The sequence below is a fragment of the Capronia coronata genome (genome assembly GCF_000585585.1).
Source record: "Capronia coronata CBS 617.96 chromosome Unknown acBCG-supercont1.2, whole genome shotgun sequence".
In the NCBI taxonomy this organism is placed as follows: Eukaryota; Fungi; Ascomycota; class Eurotiomycetes; order Chaetothyriales; family Herpotrichiellaceae; genus Capronia; species Capronia coronata.
The window spans coordinates 864,720-888,398 of record NW_006912894.1 but is presented as its reverse complement, the minus strand read 5'-3'; the positions used below and the strand labels follow the sequence as shown (position 1 = coordinate 888,398).

At 52.2% G+C, this 23,679-nt stretch overlaps 9 protein-coding genes across 9 annotated transcripts; 5 read left to right on the top strand and 4 right to left on the bottom strand.

Annotated features, from left to right (window-relative positions):
* Positions 1–271: 271 nt before the first annotated feature.
* Positions 272–1,859, bottom strand: A1O1_01991 (uncharacterized protein; the record flags this gene model as incomplete). Its single annotated transcript, XM_007722903.1, has 2 exons — positions 272–1,691; positions 1,780–1,859. 2 exons carry the CDS (start codon positions 1,857–1,859, stop codon positions 272–274), a joined length of 1,500 nt encoding a protein of 499 aa, XP_007721093.1.
* Positions 1,860–2,494: 635 nt separating this feature from the next.
* Positions 2,495–3,505, top strand: A1O1_01990 (uncharacterized protein; the record flags this gene model as incomplete). The annotated part of the gene is made up of 1 exon (XM_007722902.1): positions 2,495–3,505. The coding sequence occupies one exon, from the start codon at positions 2,495–2,497 to the stop codon at positions 3,503–3,505; it is 1,011 nt and encodes a 336-aa protein (XP_007721092.1).
* A 1,301-nt stretch (positions 3,506–4,806) lies between these two features.
* On the top strand, positions 4,807–5,767 carry A1O1_01989 (uncharacterized protein; the record flags this gene model as incomplete). The annotated part of the gene is made up of 2 exons (XM_007722901.1): positions 4,807–4,859; positions 4,921–5,767. 2 exons carry the CDS (start codon positions 4,807–4,809, stop codon positions 5,765–5,767), a joined length of 900 nt encoding a protein of 299 aa, XP_007721091.1.
* Positions 5,768–7,496: 1,729 nt separating this feature from the next.
* On the bottom strand, positions 7,497–10,282 carry A1O1_01988 (ubiquitin thiolesterase; the record flags this gene model as incomplete). The annotated part of the gene is made up of 3 exons (XM_007722900.1): positions 7,497–8,843; positions 8,897–9,673; positions 9,731–10,282. The coding sequence occupies 3 exons, from the start codon at positions 10,280–10,282 to the stop codon at positions 7,497–7,499; spliced, it is 2,676 nt and encodes an 891-aa protein (XP_007721090.1).
* A 783-nt stretch (positions 10,283–11,065) lies between these two features.
* A1O1_01987 (uncharacterized protein) lies at positions 11,066–13,180 on the top strand (the record flags this gene model as incomplete). The annotated part of the gene is made up of 1 exon (XM_007722899.1): positions 11,066–13,180. One exon carries the CDS (start codon positions 11,066–11,068, stop codon positions 13,178–13,180), a length of 2,115 nt encoding a protein of 704 aa, XP_007721089.1.
* A 534-nt stretch (positions 13,181–13,714) lies between these two features.
* Positions 13,715–15,549, top strand: A1O1_01986 (uncharacterized protein; the record flags this gene model as incomplete). Its single annotated transcript, XM_007722898.1, has 3 exons — positions 13,715–15,218; positions 15,271–15,488; positions 15,538–15,549. 3 exons carry the CDS (start codon positions 13,715–13,717, stop codon positions 15,547–15,549), a joined length of 1,734 nt encoding a protein of 577 aa, XP_007721088.1.
* An 833-nt stretch (positions 15,550–16,382) lies between these two features.
* On the top strand, positions 16,383–17,762 carry A1O1_01985 (uncharacterized protein; the record flags this gene model as incomplete). Its single annotated transcript, XM_007722897.1, has 1 exon — positions 16,383–17,762. The coding sequence occupies one exon, from the start codon at positions 16,383–16,385 to the stop codon at positions 17,760–17,762; it is 1,380 nt and encodes a 459-aa protein (XP_007721087.1).
* Positions 17,763–18,740: 978 nt separating this feature from the next.
* Positions 18,741–20,030, bottom strand: A1O1_01984 (uncharacterized protein; the record flags this gene model as incomplete). Its single annotated transcript, XM_007722896.1, has 1 exon — positions 18,741–20,030. One exon carries the CDS (start codon positions 20,028–20,030, stop codon positions 18,741–18,743), a length of 1,290 nt encoding a protein of 429 aa, XP_007721086.1.
* A 1,017-nt stretch (positions 20,031–21,047) lies between these two features.
* Positions 21,048–22,080, bottom strand: A1O1_01983 (uncharacterized protein; the record flags this gene model as incomplete). The annotated part of the gene is made up of 2 exons (XM_007722895.1): positions 21,048–21,254; positions 21,358–22,080. The coding sequence occupies 2 exons, from the start codon at positions 22,078–22,080 to the stop codon at positions 21,048–21,050; spliced, it is 930 nt and encodes a 309-aa protein (XP_007721085.1).
* Between the last annotated feature and the right edge of the window lie 1,599 nt (positions 22,081–23,679).

The window sequence follows — 23,679 nt, the reverse complement described above, 5'->3', positions numbered from 1 at the left end:
CCTTGCTCTCCACCGCTAGGATAACAAGTCACGCCACAAGCATAATGAACGAAAATACCAGCATCTACCTCTCAATACCCCAAGCTAAGGGTGTCGCAAGGCTTCAGTGCAATGCATGGTCTCTTCATCTGCAGTCATGTGAGACAACGGATGCACTTCTGCTGGCTTTCATCTGACGGTAGCATCGCATCGAACCACCGTTACCTCTTCCGACTCTTGTCTCATCACGCTCTAGGCTTGTTCTATGTATCCTGAATTATCCATATCAGTCTCAGTCATAACACCTCGCCTGCCGAAACACCTCCAAGTCCTTATCCTCGGCCTTGCTCCTCCACGCCTCAAAATCAAAGCCCAACTCCTCCGGCGTCCTGACCTTGATTCTATCCTCTCCCCTTCGCAGGAAAGCGGCCTTGATGTCCGGAAATCTCGACCTCATCCACACCAGCCTCTCATCCCACCTTGTCCCTCGTTTCCCCACCCCATCGTTCTCCAGGCCTTCCTTTTTCCTAGCCAGTTCCGCCCAACTGTAAAGCTCATTGATCTGCGCTGCATCCTCCGGAAACTTTTTGACATGGAAATATCTCCCATCCCCTTTCTGCTCAGCAGTGTCGCGCTCCCACTGTCGCATTTCCGCAGAGGAAGGCAGGTCCATGCGACCACTCCACACCCGCGCAACCACTGCAGCTTGGTTCTGCGACAGCGGGAACGGGATGACCTTGAGATTGATGACGGGAAACGCGAGAGTCGGGTGGTCGATGTCAAAGAGATGCTGGTATACGTCTCGCGTGCGGAGTCCGTCGGTGACGACCTCAGGAGACACCGCCGACAGGAAGGGATACGAGTAGAAATACCCCGTGGCGAAAACGACCGCGTCAACATCTTTCTCGATTCGGCCGCTTTTGAACCGGAGAGCTCGGTCGCCAGATTCCTTGGGCAGGAACTCCACCAGCTCGTCGACGTCGTCGCGCCATTCTGCTGGCGGGAGTGTCCCAAACGCCGACACTGAGCGGGCGGACAACAAGACCGGCTTTTTGCAGTACTTTCCGATTTGTGTGGCAATGTCTAGTCCTGACGCAGAGTTGCCGATCACAATCACTTTCTTGTTTCTAAAGTCCTCTGGTTTGCGGTATGCTTTCGAGTGCAGAATTCGGTCGGGATAAGTGGCGTTCCAGTCCGTCAGGCCTTTGATGTCCGGCACGTACGGCACGGTGTAGTGTCCGTTCGCGACGATGATGGCGTCGTATTCTCGAGATATCGTTTGCTTCGTGCGCAGATCCTCAGCCAGCAGAGACCATTTCTCTTGGCTGCTGGACTTGTTGTCGGTATTCAACGTGACATCGCGGACGGCCGTGTGGAAGTGGATCAAGTGGCGTACTTCGTCGGCATAGTCGTTCAAATACCTAAGGACCGCGGGGTGGCCCGGAAACAGGGGGTCTTCCTCGGGAAAGGGCTTGTCCGAGAATGCCATTAGTTGTTTGGGGATGTTTGTCTCCAGGTAGTCGTAGAGAGGCGATTCAAACTCCAGAGTCTCGTCTTCTGAGTGATCGCCTTTAGAGCCGTAGAACGGATCGAGTTGTGGCAAGGGGATCTTTCTCGACCGAGTCGGATCGGACAGATTCCAGATCCCACCCACTCCATCACGTTGCTCGTAGATGTCGATTGTGTCGAAGACTTTCTCTGCCAGCAGATATCTGCACCATGTCAATCACATTTGCTCTGACTTAGGCGCGAACCTCTCAATCATAAAGCGATCCGAGGGGTTGGAGGACAAGGACATACTTTGCGCAGGAGACGCCAACAGGCCCGCCTCCAATGATGGCAATCCTCGATATCGAGGGAGTCTCTCCTGCATCACCCATTGCAGGATAGATCGCGCGAAGGGGCGATATCCAAGCGGAGCTTAGCTTGCTCGGAAAGAACAAGCCTCGGAGTTTGAAGGCCAGAGGATCTGTGGCCAGGCGGATCTCCGCCGAGGATTGAAGAAAGATCTGACGGAGGAGCGGAACCGGGAATCAGCGGGAAATGGAGAGCTTGGCAGCGGAGATCCAGTAAGATAGCCTAGGATATAACAGCTTTAGATAATAGATATCTTCTCACGATGCCAGACCAACAACACAGCGGCAGAAACAATAGGATCCTCGACAGAATAAAGCAAAGATAACGTCCAAGACGATTTGCCTCCCGTTTGCGCGATCGCGCAATCCGGGCCGGCCCAAAGTCCGATCAGGTGATGGATGGATGATGGATGGTATGTAGGAATTCTGAACACATAATAGCTATTCCCATGAGGATAAACTTAATGAAGTATGCAGCGATGAATGAGATAGAGTGAATGTAAATATGATTGATGATATGGAGGAGTCTCTTCTCTTGTGTCTTCGTCTTCTTCTGCCTTCATGCTGGATACCTTGGCCGGGTTTAACGGCGGCAAGTTAACCGAGTCCGGCTTGACAACTAAATCTCCCTTTTCTCTTCACACCATGACAGCCAACCCATGCCTTCGGATGATGGCGCTGTAAGTTCCAACGCGGCTCTAGCTGACGAGCTCGAAGCCCTCAACTCGATCTACGAACCGGACACGCTCGTGCTTGAACACGACACCCCCAGCGAAACCGCCGCAGTCCTCCGCCTGCCCGACCTACCATTCTCCTTCCTCGTCACCTTCCCCCGCGAGTATCCCGATGTACCTCCTGCGATCGTCGGAACGCAGTCGACCGGAGGCAGTGGACGAGGCGAGGGAGAAGCGGCAGTGAATATCTTACGGGACGTGCTCGCCCGAGTGTGGGCGCCCGGTCAAGTGTGTCTGTTCGACCTGGTGGAAGAAGCCGGTCCTCTGGTGCAGCAACAGCACAGGGACCATCAGCAACAGCATCAGCGTCAGCATCACTATGGCCCGGCTCAAGATTACAGCCAAGATGTTACGAACAGGTCCGCCTCCTCGCCCAGCCAGCGTCATGATGGATCTAATCTTCATGACCTATCTGAGTCCCTGTCCGACTTTACTCTGGATTCTGATTCCCCTGCTGCAACAGCGTCTTCCCACGTGCCTCCGCCGGCTTGGATCCTGTCCGAGCCCCTGACGGTCAACAAGTCGACGTTTGTCGCGCGCGCGTGTCCGGTCTCGTCGCTGGCTGAGGCGATGGACTCGATTTCGCATCTGATGGCTACGAATAAAAAGGTCGCCACTGCTACACATAATATCACGGCGTGGAGGATTCAGGTAACCAGTTCAAAGGGAAATACGACGGCGACGACCACGACGACTACGATCCAGGATTGTGATGATGATGGCGAGTCGGCCGCCGGTGGGAGGCTGTTGCATCTGATGCAGTTGATGGATGTGTGGAATGTGCTGGTCGTTGTGACGCGGTGGTATGGCGGTGTCAAGCTGGGCCCGGATCGCTTCCGGTGTATCAATTCGGTCGCGAGGGAGGTTTTGGTCAAGGGAGGCTTTGCGAAGGAGGAGGCTGAGAAGACCAAGGGGAAGGGGAAAGGTAAGAAGTGAATGGATCTCGCAAGATAGCCGGATGAACCAGTGTTGGTTGCTCTCTCTTGCTCCCACGGGCTGGATGGGTACAAATCTGCCACCTCAAGACCTGTGGTAGAGGATGTCTCCATCTGACTCTGTCAATGTCCTCGTTCGGTGAATAGGCTGGATATACCCCCTCCAACGCACTCCAAATGCGCATCCTCCTTTGCAGATGCACCCCCAGGTTCGATCAAGCCTGACGGAAGCCTTATCGTCAATCTCCCGAAATACTACAACAGTGTCGACAGAGTGTTGTCTCCTAAAAGTCTCCTTTCACCACGTAAGAGAGAATTAACCGTCTTCATCTCCATCTCCATCTCCATCTCCATCTCCATCTCTGCCTGCGCCTCTGCCTGCCACGTGACACGATCGCCGGGTGAATTTTCCATCAGCCACAAACCGGTTTTCTCTCGCTTCTCACTTCTCATCCACTCGAATTCTCCATTTCTCTCTTTTCTCCCACTCACCTCCGATTCAACTCCTCCAAAGCCTTCTCCACATTACTACTTATTCTCACCCTTGTCTCATTCTCCATCCTTACATCCCTGAACAACGAGTCCCAACCAGCCACTGCAGCGACCGTCCTCGTGATAGACATCATAGCGACCAGGGGAGAGGAACCATAATTCGCCGAATACCATTCCACCCAACTCACTCCCACAGGAGAGACCCATCGACTAAATACTACTAGTACTATGAAGAACTGTGGCTTGACCTCTGACGTCGTCATGTCATTTTCGTTCTCGTTCCCAACTTGAACGAGACTGACAAGACCAGGGACAAGGGTTCGTGATGATGAGACTCTGGACTTGACATGCCAGCCTCCCCCCGCCCTGCAATGGTGAGCTGTCTGTCCGTCTGTCTCTCTGTCTCTCCTTGCCTTGACGTCGTCTCTTGATTTTTGTCTTTTTAGTTTGTTACACAAGTAATTGAGTTCCCCTTGTTCTCTTTTTCTTCCCAAGTTACCTACAAAAAGAGCCCCTTCGTCACCAGATTCCAGAGTCTCGCTGTTGCTGAACCTGGATCGAATCGAACAAGACCGGATCTGCCGTGCCTCCCGCTAGCCTTCTCTGCGCTGGACGTTGGTTGAACGTCAATTCCGTTGCGCCCAACCGAAAAAAAGAAAGGTCGCTGTATCCTCAAGTGCGCCGAACTGAAAGAGCTCTCTTCCGCCAATTCTGTGTCGAAGTTGATCTCCCCTCTGGTAGATCTTTGCGCCGACTCTACAAGGCCTCTCACAACTTCATTGCGCCGACCCTACAGCCTCTTATCTAAAAATGGCTACCGAGAACGCTCAAAACAAGCCGCAAAAGGAGAAGAAGCTTCATGAGTACGTCGAGCCGAAAGGGCCCTGGTGCAGTGCAGTGGAACAGCCAACTAACAGGCTCTAGGCTTCTCACGTCGTCTCTCGTAGACATCTACGTCGGATCGGATTCGACGCGCTGGACGATCCACGAAAGGCTCCTGTGCTACCACTCGCCTTTCTTCGCATCCATCTTCTATGCCGACGACAAGAACGAGGAGAAGAAATCTCGCGGAAACAAATCATATGGTCTTCCTGACGAAGACGACTCTCCTTTCGAACTGCTCGTAGGATGGCTTTATTCCCAGTCCATCCGTGAACCAAAGTCGGAGAAAGACGTTGGCCCACTCCTCGAACTTTACACGTTGACGCAACGGCTTCAAATCCAGAAACTCGGCCTCGACATTGTCGGCCTTGTCAGAGACTGGTACCACAAGACCTCCACCTATCCTGGCCTTCGTCGCGTGCAATACATCTACGCCGAGACCGACGAGGACAACGAGATGCGCGAGATGATGGTGTCGTCCGTCGCTCGCCAGTTGACCACAAGCGACAAGATTCCGTCACATTGGGCCTCCGCCTTGCAGCGCAACGGCCAACTTGCTGTGGACATCATCCGAGCCATCCAGCAGTGGCACATCGAAGAGCGCAGCATCCCGGATGCACGAGACCTCAGCACCAGTCGAGGGAGACAGCATGCGAACGGCACCGGGTCGGCCACTGTCGGCTTCAGCACCGTCGAGCAAACAGCCGACGCGACCGAAACGCCAGCCATCAACAACGACTCGGCCGGTGAGGGAGTGAATGGTAACGGCAACGGTGTCAATGGAGAGAGTGCGAGTGAGGACTCCAACATTGATGCACCAAACGCCAACGGCGACGGCGGCGACGAAGAAGAAGAAGAAGAAGAAGAAGAAGGAAAAGGAGAAGAGTAAGTTGAGTTGTTGCGATCACCTCATCCGTGTTGCTTCAGTATCAGTATCAGTATCAGTTCGCTTCGAATCCTACAGACCGAGATTCTGTCAAGCACATACAAGCAGAGCGTTTCCAGGATCTTGTGCGCGCATATCCCCTTCGACCTTTCCTCTTGAGTTTCCATGTCTGTTTGGCCCCACAACAAAAGTACCCATATAATATTTAATAAAAATGATCCCGGAATGGCAAAGTTGAAGTTGAAGTTGAAGCTGAGTGCCATCCTCGAGTTGAAGAACCCTGTCGCAGACGACGGCGCCTCGACCACCGATTTTACGAAGCGATCCACCGGATAAGCCTCCACGAAATATTCAGAGTGGTCAGCCGGCGAGCAGCTCAGTGCAAGCAGAGAAGCAAGAGCCAGGGAAGCAGTCGCAGTCGCAGCCAGCAAGGGACCACGCAAATCAGGAGGTACAGGTACGGGAGAAAAAGACGGATCCTCACAGATCGCCTGTTCTTGGTCTCGGCCTGGATGGTCTATTTTCTATACTACTTTGGAGCATTCGAACCACAGCATTGGTGATGATGATGTTGATGATGAACTCGTGGAAACTCATATGTGAGAAAGGGACTAAGCAAAGCGAAAGCTGAAAGCCGAAAAAAGAAACGAGGCAGGGAATCTATAACGAAATGTCTGTATGTGTGTTGGACAGTTCTGAATCTTGCTGTGTTTTGTCTACGATGATATCTATCTCAAAAGATACCTAGTAGTTACTAGGTACTAGGTTAGGTAATCCATGGTATAGTAGCAGGGAAAGTTATAATCTATCGTTGTGAGCTTGATATATGTTGCACCCCCCTGACATAATTATGCGAACAGTCAGTCTATTTTTTGGTGATAGCGACAAATCTCTCAGCTCTTACTCTACGTATACGTATTTTCTTTTAGTAAAATTATATTTAGTAGAAGCGTGTAAGTCTAAATAGCTATATTATCGAATATAGTAGAAGTAGAAGAAGAATATAGAGAATAGGAGAGGAATAGAAGAGAGACTGGTCGTATTATCCTTAAGAAACTGGCCTTAGAAGTGTCGCTATAGTACGGTCAGACAGAATTTGGTGTTCGCGTAGTTCTGTCACCCACCGCGGTTGTCTTCAGTCGGTGTACTAATATGCCTGGCTGCCTGACAAGGCTCGCGTCTGTCTCGCACTCGCACTCGCATTTGCCCTCTCTATTTCAATTTCACTCTTCGTTCCATAGACACCGAGCAATACTGTTTCCTACCCTACCTACGTAGTAGCCCGACCCGTGGGTAATGCGGATGTGCAGTGGTTCACAACTTGAAGGCTGGCTGACGCAGGACTACAACTCCGACTCCGACTCCGGCCGGCGGATCTAGGCGATCATTTCAGCCTCGTTACCCCCTACCCTAACAAGACCTACATCATCACAATGCCTACTTCACTTCTAGCGTTGAGTCGATCACTCGTCTCAACCCACTGCAACCCGTACATCATTTTCAATCTGATGAATCATTTTGTGATTTTGTATTTGGACTTGGACTTCTTCTCATCTGCTGGGGCCACGATGGGATCTTATCTACAAAAAAAACCGGGATCTTCCTCTCAAGAAACGTGCCACGGAGCAATCGGTTCGAATCTTGAACATCTTTTCTTTGTTGCTTTTGGAATCGTAACAAGGCTCCCTGTGGCGAGTGTGGAACGTTTCCACCAAGACTGTGACAACCCTCCTCAATTCGAGATGCGTTCGTAGAACAACAGATAAGCAACCTTGTTGTCCTTGACGGCATATCTCGGGTTCGGAGTTTGCTTCCCAGACGAGTCTTTGGCGGGCGTGCCAGCACCATTAACCACGGCACTCATGGTCGACTTGGTCCTCGAATGACCGTTAACTTGACTCCAGACCTTGTCCGCAGCCTCCTCATCCTCTTCGTCTCCTTCGATCTGTTCGAACCGATTACCACCAGCGTCATGTCGTTCCAAAGCTGCGGCAAGAACTTTCGGATCTTCCTCACTGCCACCCTCAGCAACATCCTCGGCGCGAATACGTCGCAGCAACGTGTCATCCATGCGGATCCACTCGCGGCCATCTTGACGACGAATATCAACAGTGTAATGCCCGCCATTAGCGTTCTTACCATGATGATAGATCACCCCGGTCAGCTTGTATTTGGGCAATCCACCATGAGCAATGAATTTGTTCCGGGCTTGCGTAGGGAACACTTCCCGGGGAATTTCCAGCTCAAGGGGATACCCAATCTTCTTCCAAATCTTCTCCACGCGTTTTGTGGTGTTGTCGTAGTGGAATCGCTTGAGATGGAGAATCAATACTGGAGGAAGGGTTTCGATGAAGATCTGTTTCGTCGCAGTCGCCTTTTGTCCCCTTGGTGTGTAGAAGTCTCCTTGCATGGTTTCGGGACGAGTCAGTCCCTTGAGAGCATCAATGATGTTGTGCACTTGAGGTGAACCGATATCTAGCTGCAAAGGGGAGTAGGGCTCCAGTGTGACCGACATCTTGTTGCCAGAGACCTTGAGCTCGGATCGAAGTTTGCCCCCGAAGATATTGAGCACTGGCGAATCGCTTGAGGTAGCCCCAGATGACCGGGTGATGGCAGGCTTCTGCTTGTGTCCCACCTCCATCCAACCGCTGTCGCCCTCAGCATGCTCCGAGGCATTCGAGACACTGCCGGCGGGAGTTGTTCTGCCAGAGCTTGACGAGGTGGTGGACCTCATGACACGAGCACATTCCTCGTGCAATTCTTCCAACAAGAACCCAAGAAATTCCTGGGCGTCCTGTTGATGGCCCCGGCGCATTTCCCGGAACCGCGGGAGATCCTTGATGGCGGCGTAAACATATTCAGGAATGAATGAGTCCCCATAGTTTTCGTAATCTTCGGCTTTCAATCGCAACCGCAGTTGCTCGACAGAAGGGGCCGAGCAGATGACGGGGTATTCTTGAATAAACAAGATCATGGCATCAATCAAAGGCGTATCACTTTTAAAGGCATGTGTGGCTCGCTGGGCCACTTTTGCCAGGAAGTCATAGAAAGGCATGCAGAAAACAAGAAGTTGCAGCACCTAGTGGACCATCATTAGCTAGAATAATGCAGATTCAATGGGCTCATGCTTACAGAGTTCATGTAACACATGTTTCCAGTGTTCACCAGGCCACGGGGTTTCAAGAAGGAGATCTTGCTCGGTGCGTCAGCAACAGAGTTAATGTCGTTGAGCACATCAGAGAGAGCTTCAATCTTTCCTGCTCCAGAGACAGAGGAGGCTGGGTTAGAAGTAGTCGTGTTCGCTGACACAGTCTGCGGTTCATTAGAGCGGAAGAGGTTTGCCCAGGACTTCGGTGCTGGAGGTCGCGCGACATTTGGATCAGTTTGTTCAGCAACTGATTTGGTGTCGCTTGTTCCACTAGTGGTAGTCTGGAGCTGGGTTTGCTCTGCGGACGCTTGTACCGGCTGTGATGTCTTGGATTGGGTTGAAACAGTAGAATCACGGTGTGTTCGGCGTGCTGCTGAAGGACTAGGAGGAAGAATTGGCACTGCTGGTAGCACAGGAGCTACTGGTCGTACTTTGGGTTGGGTAGGCGTCTGTTGAGAAGTGCTTGATGAAGCAGGGACGGCGGACAAGGGAGTGGTGGGCTGGGTGGAGGCAGCATCAGAGGGTACATCTGATGGCAACGGTGTTGAGGATTGTGTAGTTGCCTGTTCGACTGGTTCAGCACCCTTCTCTTCAGCGACAGGTGCTGCTTGTGATATCTCCTGGTCAAGAGCATCTTCAGACGGTCGCTCAACGGCAGGATAGACAACCGGTTCTGTGGCAAGCATTGAACGAAGGATGCGTCGTTTCTGGCGGGGTGCCCGCGGAGGGAAAGCTCCATCTTCAAAAGACAGCCATGGGACCTTCACATATCAGTATATCATTTTGCATGCGTCGTTGTCGCTGTCACTGATACTTACCGGTGGATGGAATGGCTCCCGCGGTGTCTCAACAAGAGGACTTTGGATTCTTTCTGGTGCGGGTGATATTGAGGGCGAGACAGGTGTCTTTCTTGTGTTCACTGTGCTTGTAGTACTAAGAGGTGGAGAGGGGGGCGCCTGCACCATTGTGGCGGACGCAGTCGACGCAGAACTCGGCGGCTGTTGTGCGGGAATTGCGCCTGGGATGTGTAGAGGCCGAGGAGAAGCCTGGGTGTGCTGCTGTGGCGATACCATCAAAGGTGTATGAGGCGGACCATATTGATGGGCAGGGATCGGATGCTGAGGATAATATGGCGCTCGATTCGCATGCATAGGATGCATAGGGTGTTGCGGATAGCCATACCAGTTGGGGGCGTATTGTTGAGGATACTGAGGGATCATAGGCCCCATCTGCTGCGGGTAGAACTGCTGATACCCCGGGAGAGGTCTCATAGGAGGCAGAACAGGAGCATATGAACCATCATGCCGTCTCTGAGGAGGCTGCACGGGCAGAGGGTGGTGTTGCCCATATGGGTGGTGATTTTGTTGCATGTTTGTATGATCGCGTTATGATTTTCTTCGCCAGGACATTGTGTCAGACTTGTGCGCGTCGCGAACAGTATGGCCTTCTCTTTCTCTCGATGCTGCCCTATTCCGACAAACTCGGGCTGGCCATGTTCAGGTCAAACGGGTGCTACAGGTGAAGAATAAGGTGATATTGGTGTCGGAAACGGCTTCGCCCAGGGGAAGTGGTAGTTGTGTCGACTTTCGAAGCTCCTGGAATGAAGCAGATCGACCAGATCTACGCTTGTCTTGTCGGCCTATCTCACGACACAGATCGGAATATGCGACGAAGAGTGGAGAGGTAAGCAGATGAAGACCGCAGGACGACCTGGACAGTCGTGAGTGTGGAAGTTGAGGTCGCACGTTGCACAGTCAGTCAGTCAGTCAGTCAGTCAGTCAATCGGTTTAGTCAGTGCGTGGGCAGCTGGCAGTCGCAGTCGCACGGGCTTTAATGGCGCTAGTCCGGTTAACGGACTTGGTCTGGAGTTAGTGGAAACCCGCTTATCTAATCTGGCGCCCCTCGATGGCCACAGACGGCGATGGGTGTCGAGGTGTATGACTGACTCCTACTACGTACCTACATACAACTGAACTACCTTCCCCTCCATCCATTCCCCTTTCACATCTCTTCCTTCTATACCCCTTCGCTGCGGCGATTGCGGTATATGTGTTCCCCTGATCCGTCTCTTCAAAGTCAATCTTGCTCCATTATTTGTCGAGGACTCTCGTCTGCTTCGTTGCCGACCTGAGGAGACACCCCATCCCGCAGCGATGTCATCCGGCGCCACCTCGAGTCCTGCCTCAACCAAGTTACCAGCTCCCTCCAATTCGTCGAACTACACTCAAACACCCTCCTCCTCCGGTGCCGAGACCTTCTCCAAGCGAAGCAATAGTTCGGGCAGTTTTGGCTCTGGCGCTACAACGCGTCATACCTCCCAAGCGCGTGGCAGTCAACCTCTCCGGAAGCATCATAAAGGACAGAGAAAACCGCGGCTGGTGGATGACGATGCAATTGCTGAAACTGCCGCCATGAGGTCGATCAACAGCCGCAAGGGTCAAACCTCAATCACCCATCTTATGAATATCAGCCTGCCTCCCCGCCCTCAACAACATTATCAGCATCATTTCAATCATCGACAACAAAGACGGAATCCTACATGGGGCCTTGGCTCCGGCTATCATGCCGTGGATAAAGCTCGCTACGTCCATGCCAATTACCGCTTCATTGTACGTCCAGATCGAGAATACCATGCTCAGACCACGGATGCGGATGTGTACGTCAGTTGGGACGCAGTTCTACAGGTTCTGGCGTCTGCGGAAACTCAAGCTGCAAGCTGTCCGATATGCCTGTCCACACCGGTTGCCCCTCGCATGGCCAGATGCGGCCATATCTTCTGCTTGCCATGTCTGATACGCTACATGCACTCCGCCGACGATGCAAATCCGATGCCCGAGAAAAGAGCAAGATGGAAGAAATGTCCAATCTGTGAAGACAGCATATACATGTCCGAGGCGAGACCCGTGAGGTGGATTAGCGGCAATGACGCCAGCATGCTAAGAGAAGGAGGCGATGTGCTTCTCAAGCTGCTGATGCGTGAGCCAGGTACAACACTGGCGTTGCCTCGCGACACCGCAGATGGATATGGTCGCTCAAATGATATTCCTTGGTTCCATGTCGCGGAGATGATGGAATATGCTCGCTTTATGAAAGGTGGTGAAGGCTACATGACAGCTCAATATAACCAGGAAATCCTTGATATCGAGAAACAGGAAAAGGAGGATGAATTGATGTTCGGCGACGACGTCACCTGGACCCAGAAAGCGGTGCTTTCAATCGAGGATGCCAAACAGAAGTTGACCGGCATCGGCAATCCACCGTCTGCGCCATCGGCAGCCACAACCACAACCAGTCTCGAGAATCCAAAGTCTGAGGAGAGTGACAGCGAGAAAGGACCGTCGACTTTGACTGCAGCGATGCAGACTCTGTCTCTCCAACACGGAGTCAGTCCCGCCCAATCCACACCTTTGGCGACGAAGTCCGGGACAGGAAGCAGCCGTCCGCCATCGCATCCTTTCTATTTCTATCACGCCCTGCCCAATTTCTTCCTTTCACCACTGGATATACGGATCCTCAAGACTGCTTTTGGTGACTTTTCCGCTTTCCCCTCGACGATACTTCCCCGCGTGGAACACATCTCTACTGGACATATCGTAGATGATGACTTGCGCAAACGGGCCAAGTATATGGCACATCTGCCGTACGGATACGAAGTCAGCTTCCTGGAATGTGACTGGACGGATATTATCAGTCCCACGGTTCTGGAACAGTTCCAAGATGATATCACAAGACGACGGAAGAGAAAGACTGAGAAGGAGGCGCGTGAAGAGAGGGATAGGATCCGCGCAGAGAAGGAAGAAGACGAAAAGCGATGGGCTTCAGCAAGGAGGCGAAGGGCAAGCTCGGTGCCCAAACCCTTCAGCGAGGCAGACTTCCGGCCGCTGGTTGACACGCACGGTTCTTCGCCTGGGGAGTCGGCGCTTGCAACAACGCCTCCGTGGGGCAATAGCCGAAATCATTCTTCGTATGCGCCTCTGGCGAGTCCTGGAACAAGCCCCGATGCCGCGAGAACTGTCTGGGGCACAACCGTAGTGACGCCTGTTTCTCCAACCCTCCTAGCGGCGCCAGAGCCTGCTTCACAAGATGATGGCTGGCTTCAGGGGTGGGAGAAAGACTTGCTTGAAGACGACGATGCCGTTGCCATGGTGGAAGCCAGTCTCAATGGTGGAAGCAGCTCGCAACAGCCTCGGATGGGTGGTGGACAGTCAAAGAAAGGGAAGAAGAAGAAGATCACCTTGATGTCCACGAACAACAGACGGGGAGCCTGATGGCCCATGGCGGTTGAACGTTACGATCCAATGAAACTTGTATATACCGATAGAATACTACCTAGGTGGTAGCAGGGCACAGCTGCCCAGAACGAAGGGCTAGATCGAGACCACAGCATATGAATATGGCTGGCTTGATTTCATGGCTGACCTACGTCAAGGATGCCCGATTAATTATGCGTCTGGTTTCTGTGTCTATACCATAGTACTGTACTCTGGAAGGCTGTCATTCAGGGGCACGTGGGTTGGTGTGCAGTGAGTGGACAGTGCGTACATCGTACCACTCCCTCCGTACTTTGTCTGTTCCTGTTCATCTGCCGTGAGTCTCCACTCATTAATTTGGTAAACACAGGGATCGCGTTTTGCGCCTGGGAAATTCTGCATCTCATCCGACTTGCGCCACTCTTTTCTTTCTGGTGACCTCAAAAAGCATGTCGCGTTAGGACGGCCGTCTCTTGTTTTATCCTATTGTTATAGACACACTCCTTCCAGAATGACTGTCACTCGCACTCAAGCGGGCAAGACGCCCAGGTAATGATCTTCTGTCCACCTCCGATCTCACCTAAAGCTCACCAGAACCACAGGAAAACAGTCCACCCCGACTATGTCGAGACGCCCGGTGCTTACCGTAAGCCACGAGCACGAAAGTCAGTCGTTACCACAGACGATTCTGATGCACAAGACGCTTCTACGGGTCCAGAAGATACCATCGCCGTGGGCAACAGTCCAAGTAAGAGTAGCAGGCGGAGAGCCAGGCGGAGATCAAGTCGCGCTGTCAACGGCAAAACGCAGGAACACGCAAATGGACATGCAAATGGACATGCCAACGGACATGTGAATGGCTATGCCAATGGACATGTAAAGACACATCTGAACGGAAATGCCAACAAGCCAGTTAATGGACAAACTGTTGCTCCTGCGAAAATGGCTGACCCCAGAATCGACACATCTGGCCACTATGAATTTGGAGGCCCATGGGGAGTCACAGCAATGATGATCGGATTCCCAACCCTCATGTATTACATGTGGATTGGTGCCACATACTACGATGGCCAGCTGCCCATGCCCAGGGATGGTGAGTCTCTAGGAGAGTTCTTCTGGGGGCTCGGGCGAATGATCTACTATGGTGCATGGCCATCGGCAAAGGCCTGGGCCATGTACTGGACCTTCTTCCTTTTCGAGGCTGCATGCTATTGCCTGATGCCCGGGATCTGGACAAAGGGAAAGCCCTTGCCCCATGAGAATGGACGTCGACTGGATTACTATTGCTCTGGGCTGTGGTCTTGGTACTCGACCATTGTTGTGGCTCTGGGTCTACACTTCTCGGGCTTGTTCAAGCTCTACCAAATCATCGACGAGTTCGGGCCCATCATGTCCGTGGCCATCATTTCCGGCTACCTCGTGTCTATTGTCGCCTATGCTTCGGCCATATATCGTGGCAAGCAACATCGCATGACCGGGAGTTTCCTCTACGATTTCTTCATGGGGGCTGAACTCAACCCACGAATGTTTGGGATCCTCGACTTCAAGATGTTCTTCGAAGTTCGTCTGCCGTGGTACATCCTCTTTCTTACCACCCTGGGAACGGCTGCCCGTCAATATGAGAATAATGGCTATGTTTCTGGAGAAGTGGGCTTCCTCCTGATGGCACATTTCCTGTACGCCAACGCCTGCAGCAAGGCAGAAGAATGTATTACTCCTACTTGGGACATGTACCATGAAAAATGGGGCTTCATGCTCATTTTCTGGAACTTGGCTGGCGTGCCTCTCACATACTGTCATTGCACCATCTATCTGGCCAACCATGCCCCCAGCACATACGTTTGGAACAAGTACGCTTTGGCCGCCTTGTACGTGGCCTACCTGTTTGTTTACTGGGTATGGGATACAACGAACAGCCAAAAGAATCGATTCCGAGCACAAGAAAATGGAGGCCTCATTACTCGCAAAGCATTTCCTCAGCTTCCCTGGCAGACGGTCAAGAATCCCAAGATCATCAGAGCCGAAAATGGGGGCACAATTCTGGCCGACGGGTGGTGTAAGTGTTGTCTTGTATATTTGGGTTGGTTCTCATATTGACTTATGATCAGATGGCTATGCCCGGAAAATCCACTATACTTGCGACCTTTTCTTTGCCGTGTCCTGGGCAGCAGTTACCGGCTTCAGATCACCGTTTCCTTGGTTCTATCCGGCCTTTTTCGGCTGCATGATTATACATCGAGCACGTCGTGATATTCAGCGCTGTCGCGAACGGTACGGAAAGGCATGGGAGGAGTATGAGAGACAGGTCCCTTACTTGTTTATTCCTGTGAGTATCTCGCAACATGTCATTGCACAGTACTCTAACAGATTGGCAGTATGTGTTTTGATCGTGACTCTCTAGAGAGGCTGGCCCTATCGACTGTCGTTAATATCCGGCAGCAAGGAAAATGGGTGATACACGAACAATTGCCCTTTGTCTGGTTTGCAGGGCTCCATGTCCCGATACTCATGTGCACTTAATCACCCCTGAACCACAAAAGTACGCTCCCAATAGACGACACTTCATTCTCCGCAATTCGAGGTCCAGATCACGCCTCGCGCCTCCGACATGTGCTTCATTGTCGACATCACTGATCAGGTGCACCGACATGTGTCGACGTGCAGTCTCAGCTCCCGTGCCGTATCTATTGTACTCCATTCAATACTTTCCTCACCGTTGATGATCTCTTCTTCTCCCTCTTTTAGTCAAGGAAAGTCCAAGATTTCGTTCCCAGTACACTCGAGGGAACTTACAAGGCCGTCTGGCGTTTCAAAGTATGTACTACTTCCTCCCTTCTTGAAACCAGCTGCCAGAGATGAGAGATCGACGAGTTGTCGAGTTTCTACTTCACAGTCTGCTCTCAATGTCAACTCGCCTCTTTTTCTCTCCAAGTTACTGACCACTTTGAATAGCATTCGAAGTTGAGACCGTCAACCTTTCACTTCTTCACCAACTCCTCCATCTCCTCTGTCATCCGTTCAAGTCTTCACCAGAGCGTGTCACCTTCTCCTCGACAAGCAAGCGAACACACAAAAGCGCAAGGTCGATACAGGCTGTCGATCTCGAGAAGAGACGGTAGTGGCGGATACAGATCGACACACCGCAGTTGGAAACCTTCAACAGTCACCTTCCCTCTTCACCTTCTCTTCGAATCAAAGTCTTGTATCATTGGCAGAAACGATGGCGCTCACCAATCTCTTGACCTTTGCAAGCCTCGTCTCCCCTTTCGCTCCGACTCTCGCCCCTCCGCCTCCCAGTGCCAGCTTCACAACTCAAGTCAAGACCGACAGCGTCGCTGTGGAGTCAGCCTGGCCTACCCATGCGTTGACTGGTATCAACACTCCTGCGGAGCCGCCATGGAGTGTCCTTTCCATGACCGGGCCTCCTATCACGGACTCGTTCAGCTCAATCTTGTCTGTCGACCTGACTACTACCATTGAATCAGACACTTCTTTGGTCACTGCCACGGCAACCACTGCTCTTCTGGTCTCGTCTGCTTCATCTACCTGGACTCCAGGAGCATCGGTCTCGAGTGAATCTATCAAATCGGTCACTGCTACGGCACCTACTTCTCTTCCGGTTTCGTCTTCTTCATCTGCCTGGACTCCAGGAGCATCGGTCTCGAGTGAACCTACTAAATCGGTCACTGCGGTCACATCTTTCACTGTCTCTTCAACTGCAACTACCAAGACTACCCCGACTACCATGGAGACCGCTCTGACTACTACCAAACCTGCTCCGACTACTACCAAGACTACTCCAGCTACTGGTTCTTCCACCATTTCTCCTCCTCCAAGCCCGACCAAATCTGCAGCTGCAGCGCACAAAGCCAAAGCTCGAATGATCAAACTTCTATCAATCATCATCCCAACCGCGTTCATCTTCGTGGTCATCCTTGCCGCGCTCGGATACTGGTTGAGAAGCCGTCGCAGAGAGCGAAAGCGAGCAGACGAGCTGGCCAGAAAAGCCGACTGGTTCGACCAAGCATACATCGACAACATCAAGAGACAATTCGCAAGCCTTGACCCCACCAAAACCGGTGTCCTCGGCCCAGACAGTCCAATCAACGGCCCAGTCGACGGAGAAGGAGTGCTTACCGTACGAAAGAGACGGACAGCCAACACCACACCCATCACGACCCCTCGAAGAAGTCTCGTCCGCACAGCTTCACAGGCAATGAAACGTTACGGCGTCTTCATCAATCCTCTGGCAATGAACCCGGCCGGACCCAGCCAGGAAGATCTGAACGCGGCCTCGTACGAGCTCTCGTCGTCCATTGGTGGTGGTTCTTCGTCTTCGTCTTTGGCTTCGTCTGTGGCTTATAGCGGCAACAATTCTCCCACCGGCACCGTGATTGTGTCTCGTGCGCCTGCCCCTTTCTTCCTCTCCGCCAACCCTCTGGAGGACGTTTTCGTCAGCGACTCCCCGACCTCCCGGGCTCTGCCAGCCTGGGTTTACGGCACCGAGGAGGAGGCGCTGCCACGCCTGCCATCGCCCGTCACGACGTACTACAGTACGTCGTCGGACACCGCTGAGGCCAACCAGGAGAGAGGCATTTAGCTCTCTTCTGGTGAGAGCCACCAGCGGCGTGGCGGCGTGGCGGCGTAGACGAGCTGGGAGAGGGTCTTGCTGTCTTTTGGCTGGTGGTTGGCGGCGGTGGCGGAGAGCCTGTTGGGCTGCTCTTTAGCTTAGTTTAGGACAAGTCTTCCTCTCTTCACTCCAGTTTCACATTCACTTCATTATGTACTTGGTGGTCTTTTAGGTGACTTATGGTCATGGAGCGTGCATCTGTGATATCGTAGGATGAAAATATGCTATCGCGATGGGTATGCGGCGTATACCCCTGTAAACGAGGCTGTTCAATCAACGATATGGCCTTGTCGCCTATCTTAGTGAACAAAGGTATAAGATCATATACGTCTGTCATCTGCCTTCGCGAACGAGGGTGTGTGATAATATACTCTGGTCGCTCATCGTTATGAATAAGGGTATAAGATCATATACGTCTGTCGTCTGCTGTCACGAACAAGGGTGTAAGACGATATAGTCTTGTCGCTCATCTTAGTGAACAAAGGCCTTATATTATATACTCCTGCTATTCACCCGCGCGAAAGAGGGTGTTAGATAATATAGTCTTGTCGCCCACCTCCGCTAAAGAGTATATTCAGCGATATACTCTTATCGCCCATCTTCGTAAACAAGACTATTAGAGTCTATACTCTTGTCGTCCACCCCGACAAAAGAGAGTATAAGATGATCTAATCCTGACGTTCATCAACGACTAATACACTACCTATCCCTTTCTATCTTGACGCCCACCAGCTCTATTGAAACTATCTCTCTAATAGTATAGTTAACAAGTACACCATATCCAATAACCTTCAAGAAATATACTTGCTACGAGAGCCCTCCTTGGATATATACTATCCTATAACCACCTATATATACTATACACTCCAGGTAGACATCAGGTTCAGTCTCATTTTTTCCACCTTTGGTGCCTTCCCCTTCCATGCCACTGTACTGTACTATTTGTTTTCACAGTCCTCCCCAGTTCCAGTTCCAATTCTTCTTCACCCACTCCTCCACGCCTTCCATCTTCATACCCCTTTTCCAGCTCCACGTCTGCTCCTTGGGCCAACTCAATCCCCTCCCCTCCGCGAAGACGACCCGGTACCGTTTCAACTGGTTGTCTGGATCCCGTCGACTTTCTTCACGCAGATACTCGAGGGGCCAGACGTTGCGAACTAGAAGTGGCGTATGTTTGGAGTGGTGACTGGAATTGGACTTGCGTGAAGTTGAAGTTGTGGTATCGGTATCGGTATCGGCCACGGCTCGTTCAATCGCATCCGCGAACTCGCTGTATGTCAAGGTGTCGCCGGCGATGTAGACGGGTTGGTTGACGGGTGTGTCTGGACAGTAGAGGAGTTCGGCGGTACATTTTGCGATATCTGTTGCTGTGGTTGTGGTGATCCAATCAGACCAGGAGTTTAGGGCTGTTATTGTGATGATCTTGTCTTGAGATTGGTCTTGGTTCTGGTTCTGGGTAGCATTCCCTTCGTGGTGGTGCTCACTTTGTTCGCGTTGATGCTCACTCTGCTTTTGCTGATGCTCACTCTGTTTTTGCTCATGCTCACTTTGTGTTTGACCATGCTCACGTCGTTTTTGATCATGCTCACTTCGTTCGCACTGCATAACCCCCCAAAACTCTTGAAACAAAAAACTCATAAAAATGCCACAACTGACAATCACCCAGTCCACTCTCTGCTGGGACCTCAGCAGGTCCCGCACATCGATCTGTTCGCTGAACATGCCCTGTCCGCCGGCGCGGGTGATGGCGTCGTAGTCGGCCCCGAATTGCCAGGGGACGTAGTACTCGACACTTCCTGAGTTTCCGACACTTCCTGGGTTGTTGGTGTCGGCAGTGTCGGTACCGTTGGTAGTGTTGGTGTTGGTGTTGGCAGCAGCAGCACTCAACACCGCTCGAGTCAATTTCAACATAGTCCCCGCCCCAACGCCGAACCCGCCTGCATGGATGACCGCAGTATACTGTCCGTCACGCAACATCCGGGCGAGATCGTCTTCGGACCATGCTTCGAGATCGGCGGGCACGAGATGGACGCCTTTCTCGCGATAGGTGTGCTGGTGGGCCTGTTTCTCTGGGGTAGGGCTGGTCAGCGTTGATGGGCGGACGGCTAGGGAGATTTTCGTGGTTGATGGGCTGTAGAGCGGGTGGGTGGTTAGAGAGTCGAGGATGGCGCTGCCTAGTTCGCCGGCGCCGATTACTAGGATTGATGTTGCGCGGTGGTGGATGGTTTGGGGGGCCATGATGGTTGGTGTGGAATGGAATAGAAGGTGGATTGGAAGAATTGATGCCTGATAACCACTGTGTGAGTACGTGGGCGGTGGCAGTCTGGGTTGGTCAGGGGGTGTGGCGTAGAGTATATCCCCTTTTACATGGCATAGTAGTATGCAACAGAGTATGGGTTGGATGTGTTGTATAAAACACCATTTCAGGGCATACGATCATAATATGTGACTATAATAAATACTATGGATTAGTAAAAAGGGAGTCTGGAGTCCACAGCCTTGCGGGTCCAAGTATCAACTGGCCTTATCACCGGGTCAAGGCGAGGCTGCCATTGGGTGACGTGCAGGAGATTGGAGTTTATACAGCAGTATCCCGGAGTTTCAAGGCTTGGCTTGTCTTGGGGTTTCGGAGTTAGGGCTCAAGGGTACGGAGGATAGATCTTTGGGTATGTATGTACCTACCTGTAGAGTACCTATGTAAGTAGTATAGTGACGCTAGATATCTACACAGATCTCACCCAGCGTAGAGAGACATTGGATGGCGGATCAGGCGGTGATGCCTCAAGCAGGAAGGCCGATGTGGTTGCATAGGAGACTGCGCCATCCGTGCGATTGCGATTGCGACGGTGATGGATGGTCAAGCACTCTCTAGATGAGGACGGGATCCCAGACAGGGTGAAGTGGCGGCCCAAGGATATAACATGGCTTGGGACTGGGCGGAATCGTCGAACAGATTCTCTTTACCGGCGAAAACACAGGAGCGTAAGATGGACAGCTTCATAATTTCCTTGATTGCTTTTCCCGTGAACATCATATCCACAGCAGTGTGATTGTCCGACTGGCATCCCTTCCTAGTATCTTTCTTTCATCCCAGCAGCTGTCTAGCCTCGAATGTACAATCGTCGCGGATCCCAAATTTCCATCCCGTCCCATCGTTATATACGTGGCCATAACCATCATGATGCTTTTCTTCCATAAACGACATGCCTATCAGATCACAGTCAGTGAGGTTCGGAAGTTGGCAAGGTCAACCACTCACAATCGTGTATACAAGTGATACTTCAAATTCCTCAAATCGTTTCTGACCCCACTCATGAGAACCTCGACCTCTTCCTTTTCCCAGCCGAGAACGCGGGTGAAGAGAGCCAGACTGTACGCGGGCGCGGCCTCCGTCATGGTGAGGTTCATGTACATGGCTAGTTCTTTGAATCGTTTATCTTTAGGCCACGGCGACAGCGGGACCTGCAGGTCAGAGTCGACAGAGTCAGTCAGTCAGTCAGATCGAATCAATTCGGCCATGTCCAGCGCTGGGATTTCATCGTCGAAGGACAAACAGCTCACTTACCTTGTAAATCTCCTCGTTGACATCCTGGAATCCGGCGGCGACCACCATATCTTTGATGTGCGGGATGACATTCATGACCCGCCCAAACTTGTTGGACGCGTTGCTGAGCTCGACCTGCCATCGATGGTAGGAACTGTCTTCCGGCAGGGTATTATCGTCCGTGGACCCCCAGGCCTCAAAGTCCATGACTTCCAGCCAGCCGCCCGGCTTGAGGTTGTCCATGCACTGCTGGAACAGTCGGGGCCAGTCGGCGATGGAGCCGCCCATGTTTCCGATGCGGATCCAGTCGAACTGCTGCGTGAAGGTCCAGTCGGCCTCACAGTCGTCGACCAGGAACTGCAGGTTCGGCGGCACCCACGACGGCTGGATGGGCGACAGGTCCGTGGCGATGACTTCGGCCATGGGGAATTTGTCGGCGATGTCGATAGCCCAGATGCCGGTGCCAGTCCCGATGTCGAGGATGCGCGCCGGATTGTCCACTGGCGCCTTGTGCAGTTCGCCGCCCAGCACGATCGACTGCACATGGTGCAGAAGATCCAGCCGTTCCTGCTCCCGTTCGTCGTTGGGCGCAAAATACTTGCCGGCGCGGAACGAGTGGTACCGCCGTCCGTTCTCGTATTGATACTCAAACACGCTGGACGAGAGAGACGTCGTTTCGCTAAAGAGGCTGTCTCCGTATGCGGAATCCGCGTCGCTGTCGTGCGCGATGCCAGTGGTAGCCATGGGATTTGAATTCGATTCGTTGTTGGAAGATTGACGCTTTGTGTTGCGATTGATGCGATGCGATGCGGGCAGGGTGATGTCGCTTTATGTTATATGTCGCGCATGCTCATATTGAGAGTGATGTATCACGGCGGAAGATACCTCGAGGGATTTTGGCTCACACAGCATCCGGAAGAGGAACCTCGTGCGATGATGGAATGGAATCAATCTCGTGAGAACAGAACTGACACATACGAACGATATCTTTTACGCACGCACTTGATTGAGATGCAGTGGATGTGGATGGGCATGTTCCGCGCTATCCTGCTCTACAGAGCTACGTACTGGGCCACTGGACAATTGGGCTACTGGGCGGGCCAGGGAGCTAGGGAGCTCGGGAGGGTATGAAGATAGTAAGTAGACGACAGGCTTGTACCACCACCACCACCACCACCGCTAACTGATCAGCCGCGGAACTAGAGCCGGAGACCAACCCTAGAACCACCCACGATCATCTCATCTGCGAGTCCGCGCGTCCGCGAACAGCGAGAGTCTTGAGCTGGAGGGGCACGGACTCAGCCTGGGGAAAAGGAAAAAGATGAGAGAGGCGCCTACAGAGAGTACTACGGTATAAACACATGGGTATGAATGAAGCTGGGGGTGTTGAACAGATGAGGCACCCATCACATTACTCTCATATATGATCATCATATATCGCTCCTCTGGTTTGCAGTCTGTTCAGCCTCGAGTCAACTTGTCTGTAGGTATAACAGGTTCTTCGGCCTCAATACTCAAGAGTTTTCGGCCCGGTTCGCCATGTGTCATGTCGGAAAGCACATGGCAGTCGATCCTCGTTTCTGCAGAAGCCGAAGCACGAATAGAAGCACAGTCAGAGTTCCAACCAGTAGCCGGTCTCTGTGATGGGTAGCAGATGCATCTCACCGGAGTCGATGCAACATGGTTGTAGGGATAAAGGGATGATACATGATACCCAGGTGCTGTAGGTAGTACTCCCTATACCTTAGGTACTTACTGCCCCCGAAGCACCACTACTAGTTAGTATTCCCACTCAGCACTGACTCCAGCAAAATCCACCAATCCACCCCGGAAGCGAGTTGCCTGTCTCCCCTGTTGCTAGCTGGCACTATAACGGACTATAACTCTACCGTGACAGGGGCTGAGAAACTGGCATCCTGTCAGTGGACAGACTAGACGGTTGAGAGCCCAGACCAGGTTACATATACTTTCTGTCTATCTATCTATCTATTCACTATCTATCCTTCAGATGCGAACATCAAGCATGGTGCTTGTCCTCTCCTGGCACCATTCCCGGCACCGCACTCTTAGGTTGTCTCTTAGCCATGGCCTTGTGAGACCTACACTTCACTAGGGTCGGGGCATCCCTCCAGTAGTGATCTGAGAAGCCGGTCACACTCATAGGCTGTCAGAGCTTCTAGCTCCCAGAGCTACTACTAGTAACTTAGGTGCAAGCCGACATACTCATACAGTACTACGCAGGCAGTTTCGCAATCGCATGATACGAAGTGCTGAAGTGGAAGTGCTCGAGGTCAGTCTTCGCTGGTCGCTTTCTCAAACCCTCCCCCCAGCGTCAGGCTTCAT